General features: G+C 46.5%; 1 protein-coding gene across 1 annotated transcript in view; it reads right to left on the bottom strand.

Moving 5' to 3' along the window:
* The window catches only part of bahcc1b (BAH domain and coiled-coil containing 1b), a 143055-nt gene that overhangs the window by 85619 nt on the left and 31743 nt on the right, over nucleotides 1–25693 (bottom strand). Inside the window, exon 3 of the mRNA XM_029699279.1 lies at nucleotides 88–222. Within this exon, the coding sequence (XP_029555139.1) occupies nucleotides 88–222 (135 nt within the window). The remainder of the gene's footprint in view (nucleotides 1–87; nucleotides 223–25693) is intronic.

Here is a 25693-nt window from a genome sequence, read left to right as displayed (position 1 = left end):
GGGGCCCTGGTCTGAGAGAGGGGTGCAATGTGGGTATAGGGGCTCCCGAAACACACGCATGCGTGTGTGTGAGAGTGTGTGTCTTACCTTCATGTGAGTGGGGGAACCAGATGGGGGAGGCACTGGAGTGAGGTCCTCCCCTGTAGGAGGGGGAGGAAGGGGAGGCAGGGTGAGACGGGGGAGAGCCCAAACTGCTGGCCAGAAACGAGCCCATGAACGCACCTGAGGGAGAGAGAGAGAGTAACGTAAATACAGGTTCTATCGTAACTAGAGAGAAAGACTGTTTAACTTTGATCAAAACCTTTGACAGGCACAATAACCCCAACCACAACAGTCTGTTGCACACAATGCCTGCAAACACACGCACACACGCACGCACACACACACACACACACACACACACACACACACACACACACACACACACACACACACACACACACACACACACACACACACACACACACACACACACATGCACGCAAACACATGCCCACGCACACACCCTCACCCTTGACAGTCAGACCACTACAAAACACCCAAAAAACCACAAGAATCCTCAAATGCCTCACATCTAAGATGCTGTCTCTGAACATACACATACTACACAAACAATCTTCTAACAGAACAGGGCCAATAATACTGTGATAGGATGGGAAGTGAGGAGGGGCTGAAAGACTTAACCCTCCTTAAAGAGGGTAAGAAGGGGCGTAAGAGACTGAAGGGGGCAGAAAAGTGGCCATGGTCTGTGGACAAGGAGGCGGGGCAGTGGGGCGTTCTATTATTACAGCTGTGGCATACACACACTGACACACTCACACGCTCACATGCTCACACACACTCTCTCGATCTAAAGAGAGAAACCATATCATTTACCATCTATATTTTCACTCAGGGTAGACATAATAAGCCTGATTTCTGAGTAAAACCGGAAAGCTGTTCAAGGAAACTCTGACGACTTCCCATACCAGACTGTTGTTCGTTCTCTCTCTCTCTCTCTCTCTCTCTCTCTCTCTCTCTCTCTCTCTCTCTCCCACGCCACCATATTTCTCTCATCCTTTTCCTCTCTCTCCTCTTTCCTACGTTTCTTATATCCTTCTATCTCTCCATCTAACTCTCTTCCTCTTTCCCTTTCGTTTCACTTTCCTTTCTCTCTCTATCCCCATCTCTCTCTTCTCCTTCGGCTCCTGCTCTCTGTCTCTCTCTCTGTTTTGTAAAATGTTTTCCAAGCCTTATAAAACACACAGATGGACCCCACAGCCCAGATGTGCTGTATATTACAACCAGAAATAACCCCTACTCAGATCTAAGCCAGCTCCAGTACCTGACTGTTTGTTTCTGTGTTCAGCATTGGAGCCATGTTTTATTAGACAACCACAAGCTAACAACCACAATCTAACAACCACAAGCTAACAACCACAAGTTAACAACCACAAGCTAACAACCACAAGTTAACAACCACAAGCTAACAACCACAAGTTAACAACCACAAGCTAACAACCACAAGTTTTTTATTTATTTATTTATTTCACCTTTATTTAATCAGGTAGGCAAGTTGAGAACAAGTTCTCATTTACAATTGCGACCTGGCCAAGATAAAGCAAAGCAGTTCGACAACATACAACAACACAGAGTTACACATGGAGTAAAACAAACATGCAGTCAATAATACAGTAGAAAAATATGTATATATACAATGTGAGCAAATGAGGTGAGATAAGGGAGGTAAAGGCAAAAAATGGCCATGGTGGCAAAGTAAATACAATATAGCAAGTAAAACACTGGAATGGTAGATTTGTAGTAGAAGAAAGTGCAAAGTAGAAATAGAAATAATGGGGTGCAAAGGAGCAAAATAAATAAAATAAATAAATACAGTAGGGGAAGAGGTAGTTGTTTGGGCTAAATTATAGATGGGCTATGTACAGGTGCAGTGATCTGTGAGCTGCTCTGACAGCTGGTGCTTAAAGCTAGTGAGGGAGATAAGTGTTTCCAGTTTCAGAGATTTTTGTAGTTCGTTCCAGTCATTGGCAGCAGAGAACTGAAAGGAGAGATGGCCAAAGGAGGATTTGGCTTTGGGGGTGACCAGAGAGATATACCTGCTGGACCGCGTGCTACAGGTGGGAGCTGCTATGGTGACCAGTGAGCGGAGATAAGGGGGGACTTTACCTAGCAGGGTCTTGTTAACAACCACAAGTTAACAACCACAAGCTAACAACCACAAGCTAACAACCAGAAGCTAACAACCACAAGTTAACAACCACAAGTTAACAACCTCAAGCTAACAACAACAAGCTAACAACCACAAGTTAACAACCACAAGCTAACAACCACAAGCTAACAACCACAAGTTAACAACCACAAGTTAACAATCACAAGTTAACAACTACAAGCTAACAACCACAAGCTAACAACCACAAGTTAACAACCACAAGCTAACAACCACAAGCTAACAACCACAAGCTAACAACCACAAGTTAACAACCACAAGCTAACAACCACAAGTTAACAACCACAAGCTAACAACCACAAGTTAACAACCACAAGCTAACAACCACAAGTTAACAACCACAAGCTAACAACCACAAGTTAACAACCACAAGCTAACAACCACAAGTTTTTTATTTATTTATTTATTTCACCTTTATTTAATCAGGTAGGCAAGTTGAGAACAAGTTCTCATTTACAATTGCGACCTGGCCAAGATAAAGCAAAGCAGTTCGACAACATACAACAACACAGAGTTACACATGGAGTAAAACAAACATACAGTCAATAATACAGTAGAAAAATATGTATATATACAATGTGAGCAAATGAGGTGAGATAAGGGAGGTAAAGGCAAAAAATGGCCATGGTGGCAAAGTAAATACAATATAGCAAGTAAAACACTGGAATGGTAGATTTGTAGTAGAAGAAAGTGCAAAGTAGAAATAGAAATAATGGGGTGCAAAGGAGCAAAATAAATAAAATAAATAAATACAGTAGGGGAAGAGGTAGTTGTTTGGGCTAAATTATAGATGGGCTATGTAAAGGTGCAGTGATCTGTGAGCTGCTCTGACAGCTGGTGCTTAAAGCTAGTGAGGGAGATAAGTGTTTCCAGTTTCAGAGATTTTTGTAGTTCGTTCCAGTCATTGGCAGCAGAGAACTGAAAGGAGAGACGGCCAAAGGAGGATTTGGCTTTGGGGGTGACCAGAGAGATATACCTGCTGGACCGCGTGCTACAGGTGGGAGCTGCTATGGTGACCAGTGAGCGGAGATAAGGGGGGACTTTACCTAGCAGGGTCTTGTTAACAACCACAAGTTAACAACCACAAGCTAACAACCACAAGCTAACAACCAGAAGCTAACAACCACAAGTTAACAACCACAAGTTAACAACCTCAAGCTAACAACAACAAGCTAACAACCACAAGTTAACAACCACAAGCTAACAACCACAAGCTAACAACCACAAGTTAACAACCACAAGTTAACAATCACAAGTTAACAACTACAAGCTAACAACCACAAGCTAACAACCACAAGTTAACAACCACAAGCTAACAACCACAAGTTAACAACCACAAGCTAACAACCACAAGTTAACAACCACAAGCTAACAACCACAAGTTTTTTATTTATTTATTTCACCTTTATTTAACCAGGTAGGCAAGTTGAGAACAAGTTCTCATTTACAATTGCGACCTGGCCAAGATAAAGCAAAGCAGTTCGACAACATACAACAACACAGAGTTACACATAGAGTAAAACAAACATACAGTCAATAATACAGTAGAAAAATATGTATATATACAATGTGAGCAAATGAGGTGAGATAAGGGAGGTAAAGGCAAAAAATGGCCATGGTGGCAAAGTAAATACAATATAGCAAGTAAAACACTGGAATGGTAGATTTGTAGTAGAAGAAAGTGCAAAGTAGAAATAGAAATAATGGGGTGCAAAGGAGCAAAATAAATAAAATAAATAAATACAGTAGGGGAAGAGGTAGTTGTTTGGGCTAAATTATAGATGGGCTATGTACAGGTGCAGTGATCTGTGAGCTGCTCTGACAGCTGGTGCTTAAAGCTAGTGAGGGAGATAAGTGTTTCCAGTTTCAGAGATTTTTGTAGTTCGTTCCAGTCATTGGCAGCAGAGAACTGAAAGGAGAGACGGCCAAAGGAGGATTTGGCTTTGGGGGTGACCAGAGAGATATACCTGCTGGACCGCGTGCTACAGGTGGGTGCTGCTATGGTGACCAGTGAGCGGAGATAAGGGGGACTTTACCTAGCAGGGTCTTGTTAACAACCACAAGTTAACAACCACAAGCTAACAACCACAAGCTAACAACCACAAGTTAACAACCACAAGTTAACAATCACAAGTTAACAACCACAAGCTAACAACCACAAGCTAACAACCACAAATTAACAACCACAAATCAAGTCACTGTCACGTCCTGACCAGCAGATGGAGCTAGTGTTTTAGTTTTGGGGTCAGGACGTGGCATGTTTGTGTTGGGAATGTTTGTGTTGTTGATTGGGACTTCCAATTGAAGGCAGGTGTGTTGAGTTGCCTTTGATTGGAAGTCCTATATAGGTGTGCGTGTTTTTCTTTGGGGTTGTGGGTGGTTGTTCTTGCACTGCGTTTTTGTATGCCTGTAAGACTGTCCCTGTTGTGTTTATTGTTTTTTCAGTGGATACTTTACTCCTTCTTTTGAAATTAAAATATGAGTATCCATATTTCCGCTGCGCCTTGGTCCTCCTTTCAACAGCACGAAGGATTTTGTGACAGAACCACCCACCACAAAAGGACCAAGCAGCGGAAGAGGAAGGAGACACAGGAGTTCAATGTGATGGACCAATGGACGTGGGAGCAAATCCTGGACGGAGAGGGACCATGGACTCAGGCTGGGGATTATCGCCTCCCGCAGTGGGAGATTGAAGCGGCGAGAGCGGAGAGGCGATTCTATGAGGAGAGGGAGCTAAGGGAACCCGAGAGGCAGCCCCAAGATTTTTTTTTGGGGGGGGCACACGGGTAGCTTGGCCAGGGAAGAGCCGTAAGCCAGCTACCTGTGACTACAGGGAGGTGCGTATGAGGTGGAGGGCGCCATGTTACGCTGAGGTACGCACCATCTCGCCTACGCACAGGAGTACCAGCCCCACGCATCAGGAGGCTAGTGCGTCAGCCCAACCTCGCCAATCAACAGTCACCAGAGCTGCCCGCCAGTCAACAGTCACCAGAGCTGCCCGCCAGTCAACAGTCGCCAGAGCTGCCCGCCAGTCAACAGTCGCCAGAGCTGCCCGCCAGTCAACAGTCGCCAGAGCTGCCCGCCAGTCAACAGTCGCCAGAGCTGCCGCCAGTCAACAGTCGCCAGAGCTGCCCGCCAGTCAACAGTCGCCAGAGCCGCCCGCCAGTCAGGAGTCGCCAGAGCCGCCCGCTAGTCAGGAGCCGCCAGAGCCGCCCGCTAGTCAGAGGCTGCCAGTGTGGCCAGACTGCCCGGTTGTGCCAGAGTGGCCAGACTGCCCGGTTCTGCCAGAGTGGCCAGACTGCCCGGTTCTGCCAGAGTGGCCAGACTGCCCAGTTCTGCCAGAGTGGCCAGACTGCCCGGTTCTGCCAGAGTGGCCAGACCGCCGGGTTCTGCCAGAGTGGCCAGACTGCCCGGTTCTGCCAGAGTGGCCAGACTGCCCGATTCTGCCAGAGTGGCCAGACTGCCCGGTTCTGCCAGAGTGGCCAGACTGCCCGGTTCTGCCAGAGTGGCCAGACTGCCCGGTTCTGCCAGAGTGGCCAGACTGCCCGGTTCTGCCAGAGGTGCCCGCCTGCCCTGATCTGCCAGGGTGCCCGGCCTGTCAGGATCTGCCAGAGTGGTCCTCCTGTCCTCCGGCCCAGCCCGAGTGGTCCTCCTGTCCTCCGGCCCAGCCCGAGTGGCCCTCCTGCCCTCCAGCCCAGCCCGAGTGGCCCTCCTGCCCTCCGGCCCAGCCCGAGTGGCCCTCCTGCCCAGCCTGAGTGGCCCTCCTGCCCTCCGGTCCAGCCCGAGTGGCCCTCCTGCCCTCCGGCCCAGCCCGAGTGGCCCCCCTGCCCTCCGGTCCAGCCCGAGTGGCCCTCCTGCCCTCCGGCCCAGCCCGAGTGGCCCTCCTGCCCTCCGGTCCAGCCCGAGTGGCCCTCCTGCCCTCCGGCCCAGCCCGAGTGGCCCTCCTGCCCTCCGGCCCAGCCCGAGTGGCCCTCCTGCCCTCCGGCCCAGCCCGAGTGGCCCTCCTGCCCTCCGGCCCAACCCGAGGGGCCCTCCTGTCCCCCGGCCCAGCCCGAGGGGCCCTCCTGTCCCCCGGCCCAGCCCGAGGGGCCCTCCTGTCCTCCGGTCCAGCCCGAGTGGTCCGTCTGCGAGGGTCAGTCCGAGTGGCCCGTCTGCCCGGCGCAGCTATCGGCGCCATCAAAGTGGGAGACGCCGAAGGTGGAGCGAGGTCCACGGCCTGCACCTGAGCCACCTCCAGGATAGGTGGGTTGGGGAGGGAGGGTGTAGCACAGTGCCGTCGGTGATGGCAGCCACCCTCCCTTCCCTCCCTTATTGTTTAGGGGTTATTGTTTTTGTTTTTTTTGTTGGTGTTTTTCTGTTGGTAGGTGCATTCCGGGGTCTGCACCTTGAGGGGGGGTACTGTCACGTCCTGACCAGCAGATGGAGCTAGTGTTTTAGTTTTGGGGTCAGGACGTGGCATGTTTGTGTTGGGAATGTTTGTGTTGTTGATTGGGACTTGAAGGCAGGTGTGTTGAGTTGCCTTTGATTGGAAGTCCTATATAGGTGTGTGTGTTTTTCTTTGGGGTTGTGGGTGGTTGTTCTTGCACTGCGTTTTTGTATGCCTGTAAGACTGTCCCTGTTGTGTTTATTGTTTTTTCAGTGGATACTTTACTCCTTCTTTTGAAATTAAAATATGAGTATCCATATTTCCGCTGCACCTTGGTCCTCCTTTCAACAGCATGAAGGATTTTGTGACAGTCACATGCGGCGAATACAACAGGTATACAGTGAAATGCTTACTTACAAGCCCTTAACCAACAACACAGTTTTAAGAAAATACCTTAAAAAAGTAAGAGATAAGAATGACTCATTAAATTAATTAAAGAGCAGCAGTAAATAACAGTAGCGAGGCTATATACACCGTTGTTGAGGTAATTGAGGTAATATGTACATGTAGGTAGAGTTATTAATGCGACTATGCATAGATAATAACAAAGAGAAGCAGTGTAGGGGGGGCATTGCAAATAGTCTGGGTAGCCATTTGATTAGAAGCTGTTTAGAAGCCTCTTGGACCTAGACTTGGCGCACCGGTACCGCTTGCCGTGCGGTAACAGAGAGAACCTTCCATGACTAGGGTGGCTGGAGTCTTTGACAATTTGTAGGGCCTTCCTCTGACACCGCCTGGTATAGAGGTCCCGGATGGCAGGAAGCTTTGGCCCCGGTGATGTACAGGGCCAAACGCACTACCCTCTGTAGTGCCTTGCGGTCGGAGGCCGAGCAGTTGCCATACCAGGCAGTCATGCAACCAGTCAGGATGCTCTCGGTGGTGCAGCTGTAAAACCTTTTGAGGATCTGAGGACCCATGCCAAATATTTTCAGTCTCCTGAGGGGGAATAGGTTTTGTCGTGCCCTCTTCACAACTGTCTTGGCATGCTTAGACCATGTTAGTTTGTTGGTGATGTGGACACCAAGGAACTTGAAGCTCTCAAGCTGCTCCAATACAGCCCCGTCGATGAGAATGGGGGAGTGCTTGGTCCTCCTTTTCCTGTAGTCAACAACCATCTCCTTTGTCTTGATCACGTTGAGCGAGAAGTTGTCCTTGCACCACACGTTCAGGTCTCTGACCTCCTCCCTATAGGCTATTTCGAATCACACTGTACCTCCTCCGCTATGCAACCTGGTTTCCGAACTGGTCATGGGTGCACCTCAGCTACGCTCAAGGTCCTAAACGATATCATAACCGCCATCGATAAGACACAATACTGTGCAGCTCTATTCATCGACCTTATCGGCTGACTCAACAGCCTTGGTTTCTCAAATGACTGCCTAGCCTGGTTCACCAAATACTTATCAGACAGAGTTCAGTGTGTCAAATCGGAGGGCCTGTTGTCTGGACCTCTGGCAGTCTCTATGGGGGTGCCACAGGGCTCAATGCTCGGGCCGACTCACTTCTCTATATACATCAATGATGTCGCTCTTGCGGCTGGTGATTCTCTGATCCACCTCTATGCAGACGACACCATTCTGTATACTTCTGGCCCTTCTTTGGACACTGTGTTAAAACCTTATATTGATAGGGGGCAGTATTTTCAATTACGGATGAAAAAACGTACCCGATTTAAACTGGTTACTACTCTTGCCCAGAAATGTGAATATGCATATTATTAGTAAATGTGGATACACTCTGAAGTTTCTAAAACTGTTTGAATGGTGTCTGTGAGTATAACAGAACTCATATGGCAGGCAAAAACCTGAGAAAAAGTCAACCAGGAAGTGTAGGATCTGAGAATTGTAGTTCTTCTTTCTAGTCCCTTTCGAAACTACAGTATCTGTGCTGTTACGTTGCACTTTCTATGGCTTCCATTGGCTGCCTAAAGCCTTCAGAAAGTGGTTTGAGCCTTCTCCTGTCACTGGGCAGAGTATAGGAGCTCAGTTACTGAGTGGTCTGCCTGGCAACAAAGGGATTGAAAATGCGCATTCCCGCGAGCACGCTGTTTTTTCTTTTTCTCCTTGAATGAATACACTATTGTCCGGTTGGAATATTATTGCAATTTTATGTTAAAAATACCATAAAAATTGATTTTAAACAGCGTTTGACATGCTTCTAAGTGCGGTAATGGAACATTTTGACTTTTTGTGTCTCGAATTGCGCTCGCGCGTTACCCTTTGGATAGTGACCTGAACGCACGAACAACACGGAGGTATTTGGACATAATGATGGATTATTTTGAACAAAAACAACATTTCTTGTGGAAGTAGCAGTCCTGGGAGTGCATTCTGACGAAGATCAGCAAAGGTAATACAATATTTCTAATACTAATTCTGAGTTTAGTGAGCCCCGAACTTGGCGAGTGTCTGAATAGCTTGCCGTGATGGCGAGCTATGTACTCAGAATATTGAAAAATGTGCTTTCTCCATAAAGCTATTTTAAATCTGACACAGCGGTTGCATAAAGGAGTTCTGTATCTATAATTCTTAAAATAATTGTTATGTATTTTGTCAACGTTTATCATGAGAATTTCTGTAAATTCACCGGAAGGTTTTGGTGGGAATACATTTTCTGAACAACACGCGCCAATGTAAAAAGCTGTTTTTGGATATAAATATGAACTTGATTGAACAAAACATACATGTATTGTATAACATAATGTCCTAGGAGTGTCATCTGATGAAGATCATCAAAGGTTAGTGCTTCATTTAGCTGTTTTGGGTTTTATTGACATATATGCTTGCTTGGAAAATGGCTGTGTGGTTATTTTGGTCTATGTACACTCCTAACATAATCTAATGTTTTGCATTCGCTGTAAAGCCTTTTTGAAATCGGACAATGTGGTTAGATTAATGAGAGTCTTGTCTTTAAAATGCTGTAAAATAGTCATATGTTTGAGAAATTGAAGTAATAGCATTTCTAAGGTATTTGAATAACGCGCCACAGGATTCCACTGGCTGTTACGTAGGTGGGACGATTTGGTGCCACCTACCCTAGAGAGGTTAAGGAGAAGTGTATCTTTAAAATGGTGTAAAAAAGTCGTATGTTTGAGAAATTGAAATTATTGGATTTTTGAGGTTTTTGTATTTCGCGCCACGCTGTTGAATTGGATATTGGCTAGGCGTTCCGCTAGCGGAATGTCTGTCCTCAACAGGTTTTAACTAACCTCCAGACGAGCTTCAATGCCATACGACTCTCCTTCCATGGCCTCCAACTGCTCTTAAATGCAAGTAAAACTAAATGCATGCTCTTCAACTGATCGCTGCCCACACCCTCCCACCCGACTAGCATCACTACTCTGGACGGTTGTGACCTAGAATATGTAGACAACTACAAATACCTAGGAGTCTGGTTAGACTGTAAACTCTCCTTCCAGACTCACATTAAGCATCTCCAATCCAAAATTAAATCTAGAATCGGCTTCCTATTTTGCAACAAAGCATCCTTCACTCATGCTGCCAAACATACCCTCGTAAAACTGACTATCCTACCGATCCTTGACTTCGGCAATGTCATTTACAAAATAGCCTCCAACACTCTACTCAGCAAATTGGATGCAGTTTATCACAGTGCCATCCGTTTTGTCACCAATGCCCCATATACTACCCAACACTGCGACCTGTATGCTCTCGTTGGCTGGCCCTCGCTTCATATTCGTCGCCAAACCCACTGGCTCCAGGTTATCTATAAGTCTTTGCTATGTAAAGCCCCGCCTTATCTCAGCTCACTGGTCACCATAGCAGCACCCACCCATAGCACGCGCTCCAGCAGGTATATTTCACTGGTTACCCCCATTTCTTCATCGGCCGCCTTTCCTTCCAGTTCTCCGCTGCCAATGATAGGAACGAACTGCAAAAATCACTGAAGCTGGAGACTCACATCTCCCTCACTAGCTTTAAGCACCAGCTATCCGAGAAGCTCACAGATCACTGCACCTGTACATAGCCCATCTGTAAATAGCCCATCCAATCTACCTACCTCATCCCTATATTGTTTTTATTTACTTTTGTGCTCTTTTGCACACCAGAATTTCTACTTGCACATCATCATCTGCACATCTATCACTCCAGTGTTAATTTGCTAAATTGTAATTACTTGCTACTATGGCCTATTTATTGCCTTACCTCCTCACGCAATTTGCACACACTGTATATAGACTTTATTTTTTCTATTGTGTTATTGACTGTACGCTTGTTTATTCCATGTGTAACTCTGTGTTGTCGTTTGTGTCGCAGTTGTAAATGAGAACTTGTTCTCAGCTAGCCTACCTGGTTAAATAAAGGTGAAATAAAAGAAATAAAAAGGCTGTTTTATCGTTGTCGGTGATCAGGCCTACCACTGTTGTGTCATCGGCAAACTTAATGATGGTGTTGTCGTGCCTGGCCGTGCAGTCATGACTGAACAGGGTGTACAGGAGGGGACTGACCCTTATGAGTGGTCCTCATGTTGAGGATCATCGTGGCAGAATGGTGTTGAACGCTGAGCTGTAGTCAATGAATAGCATTCTCAAATAGGTGTTCCTTTTGTCCAGGTGTGAAAGGGCAGTGTGGAGTGCAATAGAGATTGCATCATCTGTGGATCTGTTGGGGTGGTATGCAAATTGGAATGGGTCTAGGGTTTCTGGGATAATGGTGTTGATGTGAGCCATGACCAGCCTTTCAAAACATTTCATGGCTACAGATGTGAGTGCTATGGGTTGGTAGTCATTTAGGCAGGTTACCTTAGTGTTCTTGGGCACAGGGAAACATGAACATGTTTGAAACCTGTTGGTATTACAGACTCAGACAGGGAGAGGTTGAAAATGTCAGTGAAGACACTTGCCAGTTGGTCAGCGCATGCTCGGAGTACACATCCTGGTAATCCGTCTGGCCCTCCGGCCTTGTGAATGTTGACCTGTTTAAAGGTCTTACTCACATCGGTTGCGGAGAGCGTGATCACACAGTCGCCCAGAACAGCTGATGCTCTCATGCATGTTTCAGTGTTACTTGCCTCGAAGCGAGCAAAGAAGTAATTTAGCTCGTCTGGTAGGCTCGTGTCACTGGGCAGTTCTCAGCTGTGCTTCCCTTTGTAGTCTGTTATAGTTTGCAAGCCCTGCCACATCTGACGTGCGTCGGAGCCGGTGTAGTATGTTTTGATCTTAGTCCTGTATTGACACTTTGCTTGTTTGATCGTTCGTCGCAGGGCATAGCGGAATTTCTTATAAGCTTCCAGGTTAGAGTCCCTCTCCTTGAAAGCGGCAGCTCTACCCTTTAGCTCAATGCGGATGTTGCCTGTAATTCATGGCTTCTGGTTGGGATATGTATGTACAGTCACTGTGGAGATGACATCATCGATGCACTTATTGATAAAGCCAGTGACTGATGTGGTGTACTCCTCAATGCCATGGAAGAATCCCAGAACATATTCCAGTCTGCTAGCAAAACAGTCCTCTAGTTTAGCATCTGCTTCATCTGACCACTTTTTTATAGACTGAGTCACTGGTGCTTCCTGCTTTCATTTTAGCTTGTAAGCAGGAATCAGGAGGATAGAATTTTCATCAGATTTGCCAAATGGAGGGCGAGGTAGAGCTTTGTACGCGTCTTTGTGTGTGGAGTAAAGGTGGTCTAGAGTTTTTTTCCCCCTCTGGTTTCACATTTAATATGCTGATAGAAATTAGGTAAAACTGATTTAAGTTTCCCTGCATTAAAGTCCCAGGCCACTAGGAGCGCTCCCTCTGGATTAACATTTTCCTGTTTGCTTATGGGTGTATAAAGCTCATTGAGTGTGGTTTAAGTGCGAGCATCGGTCTGTGGTGGTATGTAGGCAGCTACGAAAAATACAAATGAAAACCCTCTAGGTAGATAGTGTGGTCTACAGCTTATCACGAGATACTCTACCTCAGGCAAGCAAAACCTCGAGACTTCCTTAGATATCGTGCACCAGCTATTGTTTACAAATATGCATAGGCCCCCGCCCCATGTCTTACCAGAGGCTGCTCTTCTATCCTGCCGATAGAGTGTACAACCCGCAAGCTGTATGTTATTAATGTCATCATTCAGCCACGACTCGGGGAAACATAAAATATTACAGTTTTTAACCTTTTGGGGATAGGGGGCAGTATTGAGAATTTTGGAAAAAATATGTTCCCATTTTTAACTGCCTCCTACACCAACTCAGAAGCTAGAATATGCATATTATTGTTCAGGTTTGGATAGAAAACACTCTGAATTTTCTAAAACTGTTTGAATGGTGTCTGTGAGTATAACAGAACTCCTATGGCAGGCAAAAACCTGACAAGGTTTCAAGCAGGAAGTACCCTGTCTGACAAGGAGTCGTGCGTCTTGCATCTTTTTATTGAAAAGTAAGGATCTTAGCTGTAACGTGACAATTCCCAGGGCTCCAATAGGCTCTCAGAACCCGCGAAAAACCTGAAGGTTTACGAGGGAGCCTCAGGCTGAAACACATTATCACCTTTTGTAAGTGGCTGCTCAGAGGACCTTTGAATGAGGCGCGTGCACGATTCGCTCCTGAGGAGAAATTTAATTCGGCTGTTTAGGCTCAATGCATATTCCCGGTCGGAATATTATCACTTATCTACGAGATAAATGGCATAAAAATTGGTTTTAAACAGCGGTTGACATGCTTCGAAGTACGGTAATGGAATATTTAGACATTTTTGTCACGCCAATGCGCCATGCGCGACACCGTGAAGAAGCATTCTGATAGTGTCTAGAACTCACGAACAAAACGTCGCTGTTTGGATATAACGATGGATTATTTGAGACCAAACCAACATTTGTTATTGAAGTAGAAGTCCTGGCAGTGTATTCTGACGAAGAACAAGCAAGGTAAGAACATTTTTCTTATAGGAAATGTGATTTTGGTGGAGGCTGACCTGGGTGGGTATCTAAATAGCTAGCCCTGTGATGCCGGGCTATGTACTTAGATTATTGCAAAATGTGCTTCATCCGAAAAGTTATTTTAAAATCGGACATATCGAGTGCATAGAGGAGTAATGTATCTATAATTCTTAAAATAATTGTTATGCTTTTTGTGAACGTTTATCGTGAGTAATTTAGCAAACTGTTAGTAAATTCCCCGGAAGTTTGCGGGGGTTATGCTTTTTCTGAACGTCACATGCTAATGTAAAAAGCTGGTTTTTGATATAAATATGAACTTGATTGAACAGACATGCATGTATTGTATAACACAATGTCCTAGGTGTGTCATCTGATGAAGATCATAAAAGGTTAGTGCTGCATTTAGCTGTGGTTTGGGTTTATGTGACATGATATGCTAGCTTGAAAAATGGGTGTCTGATTTTTTCTGGCTGGGCACTCTGCTGACATAATCTAATGTTTTGCTTTCTTTGTAAAGCCTTTTTGAAATCGGACAGTGTGGTTAGATTAACGAGATTCTTGTCTTTAAATAGCTGTAAAATAGTCATATGTTTGAGAAATTGAAGTAATAGTATTTCTAACGATTCAAAAATCGCGCCACTGGATTTCAGTGGCTGTTACGTAGGTGGGACGAGTTCGTCCCACATGCGCCAGAGAGGTTAATGTCCCGTTGTTAGGATATACGGGCTTTCAGTTTGTCCCATTTATTTTCCAGCGATTGAACGTTAGCTAGCAGTACGGATGGTAAAGGCAGATTAGCCACACGTCGCTTGATCCTCACAAGGCACCCCAATCTCTTTCTGCAAAATCTCAGTTTATTTCTCCAGCGAATGATGGGGCTGAGGGCCTGTACGAGTGTTTGGAGTATATCCTTCCTGTCTGACTCGAGATGAGTAATCGCTGTTCTGATGTCCAGAAGCTCTTTTCAGTCATAAGAGATGGTAGCAGCAACATTATGTACAAAAAAGTTACAAACAATGCAAAAAAACTAACAAAATAGCAAGGTTGCTTAGGAGCCAATAAACCGGCAGCCATCCACCCTGGCACCATCTTTTTGGCTAACAACCACACGTTTTCAACCACAAGCTAAACCCCACAAGCTAACAACCACAAGCTAACAACCACAGGTTAACAACCACAAGCTAACAACCACAAGCTAACAACCACAAGTTAACCTCTTTGGTATAGGGGGCAGTATTGAGAATTTTTGGAAAAAATATGTTCCCATTTTTAACTGCCTCCTACACCAACTCAGAAGCTAGAATATGCATATTATTGTTCAGGTTTGGATAGAAAACACTCTGAATTTTCTAAAACTGTTTGAATGGTGTCTGTGAGTATAACAGAACTCCTATGGCAGGCAAAAACCTGACAAGGCTTCAAGCAGGAAGTACCCTGTCTGACAAGGAGTCGTGCGTCTTACCTCTTTTTATTGAAAAGTAAGGATCTTAGCTGTAACGTGACAATTCCCAGGGCTCCAATAGGCTCTCAGAGCCCGCGAAATAACTGAAGGTTTACGAGGGAACCTCAGGTTGAAATATATTATCGCCTTTTGTAAGTGGATGCTCGGAGGACCTTTCAATGATGCGCGTGCATGAGTCGCTTCTGAGGAGAAATTTTATTCGGCTGTTTAGGCTCAATGCATACTCCCGGTCGGAATATTAACACTTCTCTATGACATAAATGGCATAAAAATTGGTTTTAAACAGCGGTTGACATGCTTCGAAGTACGGTAATGGAATATTTAGACATTTTTGACACGCCAATGCGCCATGCGCGACACCGCGAAGAAGCATTCTAGAACTCACGAACAAAACGTCGCTGTTGGAACATAACGATGGATTATTTGGGACCAAACCAACATTTGTTATTGAAGTAGAAGTCCTGGCAGTGTATTCTGATGAAGAACAAGCAAGGTAAGAACATTTTTCTTATAGGAAATGTGATTTTGGTGGATGCTGACCTGGGTGGGTATCTAAATAGCTAGCCCTGTAATGCCGGGCTATGTACTTAGATTATTGCAAAATGTGCTTCATCCGAAAAGCTATTTTAAAATCGGACATATCGAGTGCATAGAGGAGTAATGTATCTATAATTCTTAAAATAATTGTTATGCTTTTTGTGAACGTTTATCGTGAGTAATTTAGCAAACTGTTAGTAAATTCAGCGGAAGTTTGCGGGGGTTATGCGTTTTCTGAACGTCACATGCTAATGCAAAAAGCTGTTTTTTGATATAAATATGAACTTGATTGAACAGACATGCATGTATTGTATAACACAATGTCCTAGGTGTGTCATCTGATGAAGATCATCAAAGGTTAGTGCTGCATTTAGATATGGTTTGGGTTTATGTGACATGATATGCTAGCTTGAAAAATGGCTGTGTGATTATTTCTGGCTGGGTACTCTGCTGACATAATCTAATGTTTTGCTTTTGTTGTAAAGCCTTTTTGAAATCGGACAGTGGGGTTAGATTAACGAGATTCTTGTCTTTAAATAGCTGTGAAATAGTCATATGTTTGAGAAATTGAAGTTATAGCATTTCTAACGATTCAAAAATCGCGCCACTGGATTGAAGTGGCTGTTACGTAGGTGGGACGAAATCGTCCCACATAGCCCAGAGAGGTTAACAACCACAAGCTTACAACCACAAGTTAACAACCACAAGCTAACAACCAAAAGCTATAGCAGACAGATGGCCTAAGAGGAGAAAAAGAGCGAAAACAAAGGAGGGTCTTGATGTAGGGATGTGTCGCATAGAGAATGTCAATGACACCAAACACAGCATCTCTGATTGGTCTAGCAGATGTCATCTTCCCAGGTCTTGAATCAATGACCTTTGACATGTCAGTGTGCGTCACATGGGAGACGACCCCGGGACACCAAGGCCCCAGGGTTCTGGTCTAAGCATTCCACTTTGCTGAGAGGACACTTTCGGTATTGCAGTTTAGCTAAAGTCGAGCCCCAAAAAGTCAAATTAGAAATATCCTAAAAAGACACTTTGGTTATCACCTTTGTGCGAAGAATATCCATTGAACTATTCAAGTAATTGTCTTTGAGGCCAATTTTTTCCCACCGCCGAAGATATTAACATTTCACATTCATCCAATGTCTGTCATGTTTCTGGACGACGTGATTGATGTCATCGCTGCTTGCACTACTCTGTTCTGCTCTGGTTGTCTTCTGCCAATGCGAGTCCAGATCTATTTCAAAAGCCACGAGTGTATGTGCATGCACACATGCACACATACACCAGGCAGATCACTCAAGATTGACTTTGAAATGTCCATGTCCTGAGGACGTCAGGAAATGCCTTCAAACCCGGCAACTAGGTACAACAGTGAGCGCTATTACCATCATGGATTTTGCTAGGGCGTTGTGGACGAGGGTGACAGACGGGTGTAATCCAATGACGTATATACACGCTGGATTGCTGATGCTATGTATTAGCCATTGAGAGGCTTTGAAGCCACCGGTCAGCAATATTGGCACACCCCATTAGGAGCAGTCCTCCATAGAAATGAATGGAACTCTACAGTATTTCAATGTCTACAGTAATATTAGTCATCTCAAAAATGTACCTGTCCTGCAGGTGTGATGTTCAGATGTACCGATCCTGTGCAGGTGTTGTTACACGTGGTCTGCCACTGCGAGGACGATCAGCTGTCCGTCTTGTCTCCCTGTAGTGCTGTCTTAGGCGTGTCACAGTACGGACATTGCAATTTATTGCCCTGGCCACATCTGCAGTCCTCATGCCTCCTTGCAGCATGCCTAAGGCACGTTCACGCAGATGAGCTGGGACCCTGGGCATCTTTCTTTTGGTGTTTTTCAGAGTCAGTAGAAAGGCCTCCTTAGTGTCCTAAGTTTCATAACTGTGACCTTAATTGCCTACCTTCTGTAAGCTGTTAGTGTCTTAACGACCGTTCCACAGGTGCATGTTCATTAATTGTTTACGGTTCATTGAACAAGCATGGGAAACAGTGTTTAAACCCTTCACAATGAAGATCTGTGAAGTTATTTGGATTTTTACGAATTATCTTTGAAAGACAGGGTCCTGAAAAGGGGACGTTTCTTTTTTTGCTGAGTGTAGCTGTGCAGCAACACTCCCCATCCAACCTGACAGAGTTTGAGAGGATCTGCAGAGAAAAATGGGAGAAACTCCCCAAATACAGATGGGCCAAGCTTGTAGCGTCATACCCAAGAAGACTCAAGGCTGTAATCGCTGCCAGAGGTACTTCAACAAAGTACTCAGTAAAGGGTCTGAATACTTATGTAAATGTGATATTCCTATTTATCAAACATTTCTAAAAAACAGTTTTTGCTTTGTTATTATATGGGGTATTGTGTGTAGGTTGATGAGGGGAAAAACAATTAAATCAATTTTAGAATAAGTCTGTAACGTAAGAAAATGTGGAAAAAGGGAAGGGGTCTGAATACTTTCAGAATGTTCTGTATTCTGCTACTGTGTACTCTCTGTTTTTATGGCCAGAAAGCATTCCAATTTGCTCTGTTTGATGGCTGATTCTTTCCAATGGGGTGTGTTTGTGTTTCTGAACATATCCCCAGGACCAGCTTGCTTAGGGGACTCTTTTCCAGCTTCATCTCTCTGTTATAGAAGGTTTGTGAATCTCTTCCTTTTAGGTGGTTGTAGAATTTAACGGCTCTTTTCTGGATTTTGATAATTAGCGGGTATCGGCCTAATTCTGCTCTGCATGTATTTGGTGTTTTATGTTGTACACAGAGGATATTTATGCAGATTTCTGCATGCAGAGTCTCAATTTGGTGTTTGTCCCATTTTGTGAATTTTTGGTTGGTGATCGGACCCCAGACCTCACAACCATAAAGAGCAATGGGTTCTATAAATGATTCAAGTATTTTTAGCCAGATCCTAATTGGTTTGTCGAATTTTATGTTCCTGTTGATGGCAGAGAAGACCCTTCTTGCCTTGTCTCTCAGATCGTTTACAGCTTTGTGGAAGTTACCTGTGGCACTGGTTTTCTCTCTCTCTCTCTACTCTGTCTCTCTGTCTGTCTGTCTCTCTACTCCGTCTCTCTCTGTCTATCTCTGCCTCTCTCTCTCTCTGGCTCTGTCTCCCTCTCTCTCTCTCTGGCTCTGTCTCTCCCTCGCTCTCTCTCACACACACTACTATGTGAGGAGACGAGAGGAGGGAAGTGAAAGGATGGAAAAAAGAAAGGGACAAATTAAAGGATGCAAGAGACTGGTAAATAATGAGGGGAGTTGTGTGGGACTTTCAAACACAGAGAGAGAGAGAGAAAAGGGAGGAATTTCCTTCAGTTTAGCTCACCTTCCTCCAAGTAGCCTACTCTTGCTTGAATGTACTGAACCACATACACACTCCAAGAAAACAGAAGGTTGGTAGACTCAATCGATCAGCAGCCAATCAGAGATCAATATCGTATCGTGTTCCATTGTCACTTTAGCCAATTAACAGTGAGTATATCCACACTGACATACTGACCACTGAACACAGACACACACTACCTCCACTGGACACAAATATACTGTGGAATAATGAATTCAAATTTACAAAGTGTGTGTTTCTCCCTGTGTGTTTCTCCCTTTGTGTGTCTCCCTGTGTGTGTTTTCCTGTGTGTGTCTCCCTGTGTGTGTCTCCCTGTGTGTCTCCCTGTGTGTCTCCCTGTGTGTCTCCCTGTGTGTGTTTTCCTGTGTGTAGCCCTGTGTGTGTTTCCCTGTGTGTGTGTATCTCCCTCTGTGTGTCTCCTTGTGTTTCCCTGTGTGTTTCTCCCTGTGTGTTTCTCCCTGTGTGTGTCTCCCTGTGTGTGTCTCCCTGTGTGTGTCTCCCTCTGTGTGTCTCCCTCTGTGTCTCCCTGTGTGTGTCTCCCTGTGTGTCTCCCTGTGTGTGTCTCCCTGTGTGTGTCTCCCTGTGTGTTTCTCCCTGTGTGTGTCTCCCTGTGTGTGTTTTCCTGTGTGTGTCTCCCTGTGTGTGTCTCCCTGTGTGTTTCCCTGTGTGTGTCTCCCTGTGTGTGTCTCCCTGTGTGTTTCTCCCTGTGTGTGTCTCCCTGTGTGTGTCTCCCTGTGTGTGTCTCCCTGTGTATGTTTCCCTGTGTGTGTTTCCCTGTGTGTGTGTGTGTGACTCCCTGTGTGTGTCTCCCTGTGTGTGTCTCCCTGTGTGTGTCTCCCTGTGTATGTTTCCCTGTGTGTGTTTCCCTGTGTGTGTGTGTGTCTCCCTGTGTGTGTCTCCCTGTGTGTGTTTCCCTGTGTGTGTTTCCTTGTGTGTGTCTCCCTGTTTGTGTTTCCCTGTGTGTGTCTCCCTGTGTGTGTCTCCCTGTGTGTGTCTCCCTGTGTGTGTCTCCCTGTGTGTGTCTCCCTGTGTGTGTTTCCCTGTGTGTTTCTCCCTCTGTGTGTCTCCCTGTGTGTCTCCCTGTGTGTCTCCCTGTGGGTGTCTCCTTGTGCATCTCCCTGTGTATGTTTCCCTGTGTGTGTTTCCCTGTGTGTGTGTGTGTCTCCCTGTGTGTGTTTCCCTGTGTGTTTCTCCCTCTGTGTGTCTCCCTGTGTGTTTCCCTGTGTGTTTCTCCCTGTGTGTCTCCCTCTGTGTGTCTCCCTGTGTGTATCTCCCTCTGTGTGTTTCCCTGTGTGTCTCCCTGTGTGTGTCTCCCTGTATGTGTCTCCCTCTGTGTGTCTCCCTGTGTGTGTCTCCCTCTGTGTGTCTCCCTCTGTGTGTCTCCCTGTATGTGTCTCCCTGTGTGTGTCTCCCTGTGTGTCTCCTGTGTGTGTCTCCCTGTGTGTCTCCCTGTGTGTGTCTCCCTGTGTGTCTCCCTCTGTGTGTCTCCCTCTGTGTCTCCCTCTGTGTGTCTCCCTGTATGTGTCTCCCTGTGTGTGTCTCCCTCTGTGTCTCCCTGTGTGTGTCCCCCTGTGTATCTCCCTCTGTGTGTCTCCCTGTGTGTCTCCCTCTGTGTGTCTCCCTGTGTATCTCCCTCTGTGTGTCCCCCTGTGTATCTCCCTCTGTGTGTCTCCCTCTGTGTGTCTCCCTGTGTGTGTCCCCCTGTGTATCTCCCTCTGTGTGTCCCCCTGTGTATCTCCCTCTGTGTGTCCCCCTGTGTATCTCCCTCTGTGTATCTCCCTCTGTGTGTCTCCCTGTGTGTGTCAGAGTTTCTGATTCTTCTTAACTGAGTTGTTCCGCACACTGCTGTTCAGTTGGCACTGACACACTTTCAACAGGCTCCAACCACTCACAGCCCTGGCACAATGCCCTCAGTGTGTGTGTTTGGGTATATGTCCGGGGGCGGGGTCAGGAGGCGGAGCCTGGGCAGGTCCTTCTAACATTAAGGCGGTGACCCGATCCTGTAGGTTCATGCTCTACAACATTCGCAGAGTACGACCCTGCCTCACACAGGAAGCGGCGCAGGTCCTAATCCAGGCACTTGTCATCTCCCGTCTGGATTACTGCAACTAGCTGTTGGCGGGGCTCCCTGCCTGTGCCATCAAACCCCTACAACTCATCCAGAACGCCGCAGCCCGTCTGGTGTTCAACCTTCCCAAGTTCTCTCACGTCACCCCGCTCCTCCGCACACTCCACTGGCTTCCAGTTGAAGCTCGCATCTGCTACAAGACCATGGTGCTTGCCTACGGAGCTGTGAGGGGAACGGCACCTCCGTACCTTCAGGCTCTGATCAGTCCCTACACCCAAAGAAGGGCACTGCGTTCATCCACCTCTGGCCTGCTGTCCCCCCTACCTCTGAGGAAGCACAGTTCTCGCTCAGCCCAGTCAAAACTGTTCGCTGCTCTGGCACCCCAATGGTGGAACAAGCTCCCTCACGACGCCAGGACAGCGGAGTCAATCACCACCTTCCGGAGACATCTGAAACCCCACCTCTTTAAGGAATACCTGGGATAGGATTAAGTAATCCTTCTAACCCACCCACCCCCCAAAAAAGATATAGATGTACTATTGTAAAGTGGTTGTTCCACTGGATATCATAAGGTGAATGCACCAATTTGTAAGTCGCTCTGGATAAGAGCGTCTGCTAAATGACGTAAATGTAATGTGTTCTGACGTGAAGAAATTTACAGGAGTACTGAGTGTGTGTGTGTGTGTGTGTGTGTATGTGTGTATGTATGTATGTATGTATGTTTGTATGTATGTATGTATGTATGTATGTATGTATGTATGTATGTATGTATGTGCGTGCGTGCGTGTCGGTGTATATAAGAGAGTGGTAGCAAGGCAGAGAGAGAGCGAATCTGAGCATGTCGCCTGGGACAACCAGCAGTCCCGAATTACATTTTGGGAGCTGGAGAGAGAGAACCAAAGAAAATAATAAAAGAGATGAAAAGCTACAAATGAGAGATTTCCCTCTGAGGAGCATAAATCTGGAGGGAAGAGAGGGGGAACCTCTCTCTATTTACTTTTCTCTCTTTCCCTCTCTTTCTCTCTGTTCTGAAGGGTTAGAAAAGGGGGAACCTTATAATGGCCCTCAAACATTCAGGTCTCCACTCCCCCGTTACGCCTAGTACACCCTAAACAAGATGTTTCTGCAGGTTCTCAGCACTTGAGTGTTTACAGAGGTCAAACAGCTGTTTCCCAGATCTGAGTCAGATGCTGCTTTGAAAGAAAGAAGGGAAACAGTGGGTTGCAGAATACCATGTGCCCTGAGATATTAGATCCACCCTTTTCTAACCCCTGGTCGATGGACCGGCAACCCCTGTCCCTGCTGGCATCAGTTTAGTCAGTTCTCAAGTTGAAGAATCACACCCAGATTACTCCATTAGGAGAGGAAGAAATGGTTACAGTATTTATTACCACAGAGTTCTTCTGGCTAGACCTCACCCAGCCCACGGTGGAAGGAACAACCATGTATGGGCTTTCAGGAAGTAAAGGGATGAGTGAACGTTCCATGTTCACCATAGTAACAGGATGTGGGGATATGGGCTATCCAAGTCCACACTAACGAAAAGCATAAGGGTGTATGATATTTCTGGAGAGGCTGTGGTGATCTGCCGTCTTCAGGAGACTGATGGGAGTCAATAGTGCAAGAGAGTGTCTAGTCAGCTCTCCTTGGCTTACTGATATGGACATATCTACCTCAATTACCTCATACCCCTGCACATCGACTGGTACCCCGTCTATGTAGCCAAGTTACCGTTACTCGTTTTGTATTTATTCCTCGTCTTATTATTTTTCTATTATTTCAAAAAAATTGTCTCTGCATTGTTGGGAAGGGCCCATAATCATTTCACTGTTACAGAGAGAGACACAGAGTGAGAGAGCGAGAGAAAGAGAAAGCGAGAGAGAAATCTGACCAGAGTACCTTCTTCCATATGTTGGGGAGTCTCCCACATGCCTTTTAGCGAACACCAAACACATTGCTTATTTTTGTCTTTAAACAATGTCTTAAAATTTGAACACAAAGTTTCAGATATTTTTTTATAACCCAACCCTGAATTGTACTTCTCCACAACTTTGTCTCTGATCTGTTTGGAGAGCTCCTTGGTCTTCATGGTGCCACTTGCTTGGTGGTGCCCCTTGCTAATGGTGTTGCAGACTCTGGGGCCTTTCAGAACAGGTGTATATATACTAAGATCATGTGACACTTAGATTGCACACAGCTGGACTTTATTTAACTAATTATGTGACTTCTGAAGGTAATTGGTTGCACCAGATCTTATTTAGGGGCTTCATAGCAAATGGGGTGAATACATATTCACGCACGCACCACTTTTCCATTTTTTATATTTTTTGAATTTTTTTAAACAAGTATTTTTTTTTATTTCACTTCACCAATTTGGACTATTTTGTGTATGTCCATCACATGTAATCCAAATAAAAATCAATTTAAATTACAGGTTGTTGTCACGGTTGTCGTCGGTGAAGGAGGACCAAAACGCAGCTGGTACGTGTATGCTCATCTTAAATTATTATTTATTTTCAAAACAACTGAATACAAAAATAACAAAACCACTAGAACTAACAAACGAATGAACAATAAACAGTCTGGTAAAGCCTAGGCTCAACACAGAACAATCACCCACAAATAACAACCACAAACACACCCTAATATATGGGACTCTCAATCAAAGGCAGATAGACAACACCTGCCTTCAACTGAGAGTCCCAACCCCAATCAACACAACATAGAAACACACTCACCAGACTAGACATAGAAATACATAAACATAGACTATAAACCAAAACCCAAAACCCCGGAAATACTAAATCAAACACCCTTTAACCAAACACGCCACCCTGAACCACATAAAACAAATACCCTCTGTCACGTCCTGACCAAACTACAATACTAATTAACCCTTATACTGGCCAGGACGTGACAGTACCCCCCCCCCCTTAAAGGTGCTAACCCCAGAAGCACCTTTAAAACAAAAAACAAAACGAAAACAACAACCCCAAACAACAAAACAAAAATTCCCCTCTACTAAAGGGATGGAAGGGAGGGTGGCTGCCGTCAACGACGGCACTGTGCTACACCCCCCCTCCCCAACCCACCTATATCAGGAGGTGGCTCCGGTTCAGGCCTTTCCCGGCAGTCGGGCCACTCTGGCAGCTCGGGGCAGTCTGGCAACTCGGGGCAGTCTGGCAACTCGGGGAAGTCTGGGCAGTCTGGCAACTCGGGACAGTCTGGGCAGTCTGGCAACTCGGGACAGTCTGGGCAGTCTGGCCACTCCGGCAGTTCAGGGCAGTCTGGCCACTCCGGCAGTTCAGGGCAGTCTGGCCACTCCGGCAGTTCAGGGCAGTCTGGCCACTCCGGCAGTTCAGGGCAGTCTGGCCACTCCGGCAGTTCAGGGCAGTCTGGCCACTCCGGCAGTTCAGCGCAGTCTGGCCACTCCGGCAGTTCAGCGCAGTCTGGCCACTCCGGCAGTTCAGCGCAGTCTGGCCACTCCGGCAGTTCAGCGCAGTCTGGCCACTCCGGCAGTTCAGCGCAGTCTGACCACTCCGGCGACTGTTGACTGGCGGGCAGCTCCGACGACTGTTGACTGGCGGGCAGCTCCGACGACTGTTGACTGGCGGGCAGCTCCGACGACTGTTGACTGGCGGGCAGCTCCGATGACTGTTGACTGGCGGGAAGCTCTGACGACTGTTGACTGGCGAGGCTGGGTTTACGCACTTGCAGGCTAGTGCGGGGAGCGGGAACAGGACGAGTCGGACTGGGTTGACACACTTCTGGGTCCGCACGAGAGACAGGAGCTGGAAACCCAGGGCTATGGAGGCGCACAGCCGGTCTAGATCTTACCTCCTGCACAACCCACCTTGGCTGGATGGAACTATTAGCCCTGTACGAGCGGAGTGCTCGTACAGGGCAGACTGGGCTGTGCAGGGGCCTGATGGTAGCCGTGCGTAGAGCGGGAGTTGGGTAGCCTGGTCCTCGGAGGCGTACCGGCGACCAGATGCGCTGCGCAGGCATCCTCCTACCAGGCTGGATGCCCGCTCTAGCACGGCACCTGTGAGGGGCTGGAATAACTCGCACCGGACTGTGCGTGCGTATGGGTGAGATAGTGCGCTTCTCAGCGAAACATGGCGCTCCCCACCTCATCCGCTCCTCCATATAACCACGGGTAGCTGGCTTCCGGCTCTTCCTTCGCCTAGCCAAACTACCCGTGTGCCCCCCCAAAATAATTTCTTGGGGTGCCTCTCGTGCTTCTCCCTCAGCGCGTCTCTGGCCTCGTACCGCCGCCTCTCTGCCTTGGCTGCCTCAATTTCCCACTGCGGGCGGCGATACTCCCCAGCCTGGTGCCAAGGTCCGGCCCCGTCCAGAACTTCCTCCCAAGTCCACTTCTCCCGCCAGTCCAACTCGAACGCCGTCTGCTCCTTCCTCTGCTGCTTGGTCCTTGAGTGGTGGGTGATTCTGTCACGGTTGTCGTCGGTAAAGGAGGACCAAAACGCAGCTGGTACGTGTATGCTCATCTTAAACGATTATTTATTTTCAAAACAACTGAATACAAAAATAACAAAACCACTAGAACTAACAAACGAACGAACAACAAACAGTCTGGTAAAGCCTAGGCTCAACACAGAACAATCACCCACAAATAACAACCACAAACACACCCTAATATATGGGACTCTCAATCAAAGGCAGATAGACAACACCTGCCTTCAACTGAGAGTCCCAACCCCAATCAACA

The sequence above is a fragment of the Salmo trutta genome, chromosome 18 (genome assembly GCF_901001165.1).
Source record: "Salmo trutta chromosome 18, fSalTru1.1, whole genome shotgun sequence".
Lineage (NCBI taxonomy): Eukaryota > Metazoa > Chordata > Actinopteri > Salmoniformes > Salmonidae > Salmo > Salmo trutta.
Note: the sequence above shows the minus strand (reverse complement) of the source record. Positions and strands in the feature narration are given on the sequence as shown.